The sequence below is a fragment of the Oncorhynchus mykiss genome, chromosome 9, assembly GCF_057628025.1.
Source record: "Oncorhynchus mykiss isolate SJ-2025 chromosome 9, ASM5762802v1, whole genome shotgun sequence".
NCBI classification, from domain to species: Eukaryota; Metazoa; Chordata; class Actinopteri; order Salmoniformes; family Salmonidae; genus Oncorhynchus; species Oncorhynchus mykiss.
In genome coordinates, this window is record NC_143030.1 from 57,306,161 (window position 1) to 57,312,400 (window position 6,240).

The 6,240-nt window shown below is 41.2% G+C and overlaps 1 protein-coding gene across 1 annotated transcript; it reads left to right on the top strand.

Annotated features, from left to right (window-relative positions):
• Positions 1–1,040: 1,040 nt before the first annotated feature.
• On the top strand, positions 1,041–6,240 carry LOC110531200 (scavenger receptor cysteine-rich domain-containing group B protein-like). Its single transcript, XM_090184606.1, has 11 exons — positions 1,041–1,091; positions 1,576–1,617; positions 2,022–2,348; positions 2,492–2,515; positions 2,639–2,956; positions 3,213–3,542; positions 3,770–3,781; positions 4,518–4,559; positions 4,677–4,994; positions 5,126–5,170; positions 5,491–6,240. Exons 1-11 carry the CDS (start codon positions 1,043–1,045, stop codon positions 5,511–5,513), a joined length of 1,530 nt encoding a protein of 509 aa, XP_090040732.1. The 5' UTR covers positions 1,041–1,042; the 3' UTR covers positions 5,514–6,240.

The window sequence follows — 6,240 nt, forward strand, 5'->3', positions numbered from 1 at the left end:
AAAGGGGATTTCTAGTATTGTGGTCATGTCTTCTAGGCCAAATCCACACACACACTGTTCCTGCTTTAGTCTCTCATTTACATAATGCATGTGCCTGTATCCCAATTTAAGATTTAGTCCTTAGTGAATAGAAAGTGTCCTATAGGTTTAACCCATTGATATACTGATGCATCACACTGAAATGACTATTTCCTTGGAGTTTGTAATGAGCTAAATGAATGTTGTCTAAGTTTAACATTTTAAATACGAGAGGGGCATACATCACATTATTACATCAATTTATATGGAGAGTTTACCACAGAACAATAATTCTGTCAAAATCTTTGAATGTTTACTATTTGAGATGAGCAAACTTGTCAAAGTCACTGGGAAACTGGTCAGAGGCTAAGCCCACTAAGTTAACCAGCAAGTCCTGAGTTGTATCATAATGTCCTAGTAGGTTAGTTTACATGGGCAAAATTCAAACTAACCAGGATATGTTTTGTTTCTAAGTTAGCTTGTTAAAATTGACCCCATCCCACTACCTATCATGAAACAGGCCTACCCCCCAGGGAATTGAAAGTGGGAAGAGGAAAACACCTGGAACATTTTAATATGGTTCTGAAACAACTACTACCCAAATACATACATTCTATTTTCTCAAAAATACTTTATATCATGGAGCTGGTGTCAGCCCATGCCTGATATTCTCACGTGCTATTAAATAACCCGACAACTTTCATTTAGCTGTTAAAATCTGTCCCCTCATTGTTGAGCTCTCCTTTAATCAGAGCCTAAAATCAATAGAGCAACCAGCACACAAAGCTTGTATTCTGTTTTGATAAATGGTGTGTTACTCTAATTCCCAGAAAAGATACCTTTATGTGGTTTCTTTTCAAATAGTAGTCTTCACTGGTGTTATGTAATATGTATTCAGTGATACATAAATGCCACCTTTTGTTAGATATCGGTTTTCCTCTTTGAGGAAATCAGGTGACACACAACAAAAGGTAACAAAACCTGGCTATAAAAAGGCTCATACATGACATTCTCAACTTTGATCATGAATCTTACACCCAAGTGCAAGTGGTACCTAGCATTTGTGATTGCAGGTGAGCAAATTGTATTTTAACAATACCATACATTAATATTTATGTTAACTATATATGAAAATGTTTGTCCCATGTTAACAAGTAGTGTGTTTTACAAAATGCTTAAAACACAATTCATATTTTGTGTACTACACAGGGCTCTAGGATTTCATATAGTAGTTTTGTGCAAGGTTCTCTGCAAATCATTATTTATTTAATATTATTGAGTAAATCCACAATGGTGACTCTGCTCACTAACATTTTCGTTGTATAAATGCCATATTGATTTGCGAAAGTTCAGAAACAGCACTGTGAAGTATATGACTACTAATATCCTGGTCTAATTTGTTTTCCAATTAATCTGTTAACCAATAGCAAATAAGGACTGAAACACATCCGTGTCCACCTCCTATCAACTCTCACACACACATAACCTTTGACAAGGCTATAAAATATAACATCTTTAACTTATTGTATGTTTTATCATTATGTTCCTCTCATGTAGTTGTTTGCTCCAATGAAGGAGCATCTCGAGTTCTAGACAGACGTAAGTATAATAATGAAGCACTGAGACCATAGACTTCTAATAAGTTCTGTTATTGAGTTTGTTGGCAAGTTTAATCTCCATAAATATTTTTAATTACATGATGTCAGTCATACACTGTAGTTAAAGTACCTCTTTGTGTGACTATCATATACATTCTCAAAGTGTCTAAATAGGGCTCTATTCAATCCGTATTGCGGTAGTTCAGCATTACAGCGTGATTGAAATTTAAAGGTAATGTTTCCGCGTTAGCTGAGACTGCATTTACTGTAAACGGTGCATATGTCGGCTGAATCGGAAATTATCTTTACATTTCTAGTGCACAATCTGTAATGCTTCAGCGATACAGATTGAATAGAGCCCTTAACGTGGGACTTAACTAAACAATTATTTTCTATTTGCCTCAGTCAGTGCTGGAGGAGTACGTTTAGTGGATGGCCCATACAACTGCTCTGGCAGGGTGGAGGTGTACTATGCAGGCCAGTGGGGTACAGTGTGTGATGACAACTGGGACCTGCTGGATGCCAAGGTAGTGTGTAGAGCACTGGGCTGTGGGGCAGCCCAGAAGGCCCTGGACCAGGCCCACTTTGGCGGGGGTAAGGGGGAGATCTGGCTAGATGATGTGGAATGTTCTGGGAATGAAGAGTCACTGCTTAGCTGCAGCTCAGATGGACTTGGGTCACACAACTGTGGACACTTTGAGGATGCAGGAGTGATATGTGAGGGTCAGTCAGGTGAGTGGTTGAATTTGCTATAAGTGTGGTTGAATTTGCTATAAAGATGCATCTAAACTACCAACTTTAACTAGGGGCTTGTTTAATGCTACCATTTCTCTCTGTCGCTGTCTCCCCCCCCCCTCTCTCTCTCCATCTATCAGGTCAACCCCCTTCAGACTCCCATTGTGAGTAAAAAAAAAAGTATTCCTTACTTTATGTTTCAGTTGCAGAACGAGTCATAATACGTATTTGAAAAACAAAACGTTAATGGCCGTAATGTGTTTCTCACTTTCCCTTCCTTTTAACAGCTGGCTTGACAGTGCGCATAGTTGATGGTCCCAATCACTGCTCTGGAAGGGTGGAGGTCTACCATGATGGGAGTTGGGGGACAGTCTGTGATGATAATTGGGGTTTCCTAGATGCCCAAGTTGTATGTAGGGAGCTGAGCTGTGGACCAGCCACAGAGGCTCCTCACCAGGCTTACTTTGGTGAGGGGAGTGGCTCAATCCTATTGGACGATGTGGCATGCATGGGAAGTGAGGGATCTTTACTGGAATGCAACTCAGGAGGGATAGGAAACCATAACTGTGGCCATGATGAAGATGCCAGTGTAACTTGCATGATGGGTAAGTCTAAGCCTACAAATGCAGTAAGCTCAATTGAATAAAATAGTTAATGTTGAGATTAATTAAGGAGAATTGAATACCTGTTTTTCACAATATCTCACGCACCTTTTCATTATTTAATATTTTCCTCACATTCAATTCAAGAACAAGAGGACCCAGATAGAAACAGTCAGATAAATTCCATAAAACTATATTCAAATTGACAATATGAATGGTCCTTACAAAGCAAACTAAAATAATGTACTCTTCTCTCCAGTGGTCCCAGATGATGGCCCGTTGATCCGGCTGGTGGATGGTCCTGATCAGTGTTCAGGGAGGGTGGAAGTGTATTATGCGGGGCAGTGGGGTACGGTGTGTGATGATGACTGGGACGTGAGCGACGCTGACGTGGTCTGCAGACAGCTCAGCTGTGGGTGGGCTATGGATGCCCCCGGACAGGCCTGGTTTGGTATGGGAGTTGGCATTCCCATTCTGCTGGACAACATAGCCTGTGTTGGCACAGAAGGCACTCTCTTTGACTGCCCCTCTGAGGCGATAGGTCAGCATAACTGCATGCATCCTGAGGATGCGAGTGTGGTCTGCTCAGGTGAGATTAAAGGGGAAGTTCCGTATTTTACTGTTAGATGGTTCCTGACCCTGAAAGTAGTTTATGGGCGAAACTGTAATCTTCGGTTGAGTTTTATCTAAACAGCTACTACAAATTTCAGCTCATTTAAGGCACAGTTAGCTTTATTTATTAATAACGCTTTTCAAGGTAACATACAGTATATGCAACAACTCTTTGTTTTCCATGATCCTCCCTATGGATTGCAGGTTCACACCAGAGTGAGTACATTCATTTGTCTGCACACTACACAATAATCTCCACAGCCTGATGCATCAATTTGTTAACAGATTATTTACCTATTTACCTGGACCTTCAATTCGCTTGGCCGGTGGCTCCAACAACTGCTCTGGTAGAGTGGAGGTGTTCCACTCTGGCCAGTGGGGTACAGTGTGTGATGATGACTGGGATCTGAAACATATGTACACCTCGTAATTGATCGTTAAAATGTTTTTATTTGCCTCTCGGGTGGCGCAGGGGTCTAGGGCACTGTGCCACCAGAGACTCTGGGTTCGCGCCCAGGCTCTGTCACAGCTGGCTGTGACCGGGAGGTCCGTGGGGTGACGCACAATTGGCCTAGCGTCGTCCGGGTTGGGGAGGTTTTGGCCGGTAGGGATATCCTTGTCTCATCGTGCACCAGCGACTCCTGTGGCGGGCCGGGCGCAGTGCACGCTAACCAGGTCGCACACATCGGTGCGGCTGGCTTCCGGGTTGGATGCGTGCTGTGTTAAAGAAGCAGTGCGGCTTGGTGGGGTTGTGTTTCGGAGGATGCATGGCTTTCGACCTTGTCTGACATGCTATCCCCAGAGCCTGTACGAGAGTTGTAGCGAGAGTTGTAGCGATGAGACAAGATAGTAACTACTATGGGGAGAAAAAGGGGGTAAAATAAAAAAAATAAAAAAGTTTTTATTTGAATAAATCAGAAAAGTTCAGACAGGTACTGTATCTTTTTTACAGGTCCCACAGAGAACATCCTGCAAAGCTCCACATGGACCTACGGTAATGTATTGTCTTCATATTGTCTTCATATTGTCTTCATATTCCATCTACAAAGTTTTCAACTCAACAACAATCCCAGTATCTGTTAATCTTCACAGCTTTTCTTGTATTTTACAGATAGCACTTCCAGAGTGCGTCTGGTCAACGGCACCAACAACTGCTCTGGTAGAGTGGAGGTGTTCCACTTTGGCCAGTGGGGTACAGTGTGTGATGATTGGTGGGATCTGAGAGATGCCCAGGTGGTGTGCAGAGAGTTGGGCTGTGGAGAAGCTCAAGAGGCCTTTAGATCTGCAGAGTTTGGAGAAGGAAGTGACTCCATCTCTCTGGATGACCTGGCTTGTTCTGGCTCTGAAGACTCTTTGCTGCAGTGTCCCCACAGTGGACTGGGGAACCATAACTGTGTCCACTATGAAGATGCAGGAGTTACCTGCACTGGTAAGATTACTGTTTAGTGACATGAAGTTTAGATATCATGATATTGTCTATGTTGGTAACAGTACTAACATCACCACTGCAACTCCAAAACAATAAATGTAACTGAATATTCTGTTCATTGACACTGACAGGTCCTTCTGGAGGCATCCAGCCATTCAACTCATCATGGACCCAGGGTAAGTTACATCCTTATTCATCATTCCAGTGGGTCAGATTCAATTCATATCCAACTTTTGACATCTTCAACCCTAATTGTACCCAAAAATAAATGTTTGATTGATTGAGTGTAATGTAATTGAACATAACGCTTATGCCAACCCCTGATACACACAACAGAACAGTCATCCTTTAAAAAAAGGTCATCAGCAAATGTGAGGGGCTTTAAGCAGAAACCAGTCCAAAAGTTAGTGTTAGCAAATACCTAGATGTTGCGTAAAAGTCTGTGTGAAACAAATCATAGCACATGTCTCAATATTTGATTGTTTTCTATTTTTAGGTTCTGGTTCCGGAGGTTTCTGAAAGCATATAGATCTCTCATCTGTACAGTCTAGGAGTATCAAGGGTTAACCATAAACACTGTATGTACGTTCTAATTCTATTTGTCGTCAAATCTCTCCAGTTGGTACATGCTGCTGTGCAAATTAAACACACTTCTAATAATACAGTGTGGTAAACCATAGTCCGTAACAATTAATTTCCAGCCAGATGAGACTCTTGCTTTCTGCAAGAAAGTGGGGTGGAACCATTTCAAATTCTGCCTCATGTACTGTATCATTCACAATGGCCATCAATAATGACACAATGCCAAGAAGATCCTGTGTCACAGTTCCAGGACCGAGAAGGTGAAAACAACCTAGGCCAGCCAAGCACCAAAGACCTTCTGAATTTGAACTCAAATACAGTTCAAATGCAATCACATGACCTGTAAGATGAATATGCATAAGGTTTTGAAAATGGTTTGTATAGTGTTCACATGCTGTAACTAACAAATCAGTATATGAACTAAATTCAATTCCCCCCAAAAATCAGAAAACATTGGGAAATGTTCAATTAATGGATTTAATTTAAATGAATTAATGATATTTAGTCTTTTAAAGGTTTGTTGACATTTTTCTGGTTATACTATACATTGTATTGTTCCTTTCATGGTTAGGACATTCTGTTACTTGTAGAATGCTGTGTGTCCTATTCCCAAGCTAGTCTATTGTGAATTATCATTAAATATCTTTAATTAAATCAAAACAAA

Coding starts and splice junctions, on each gene's coding strand:
- LOC110531200 (XM_090184606.1), top strand. CDS start 1,043: ATGAATCTTACACCCAAGTGCAAGTGGTACCTAGCATTTGTGATTGCA. Junction 1,092..1,575: donor CCTAGCATTTGTGATTGCAG/GTGAGCAAATTG, acceptor CCTCTCATGTAG/TTGTTTGCTCCAATGAAGGA. Junction 1,618..2,021: donor ATCTCGAGTTCTAGACAGAC/GTAAGTATAATA, acceptor TATTTGCCTCAG/TCAGTGCTGGAGGAGTACGT.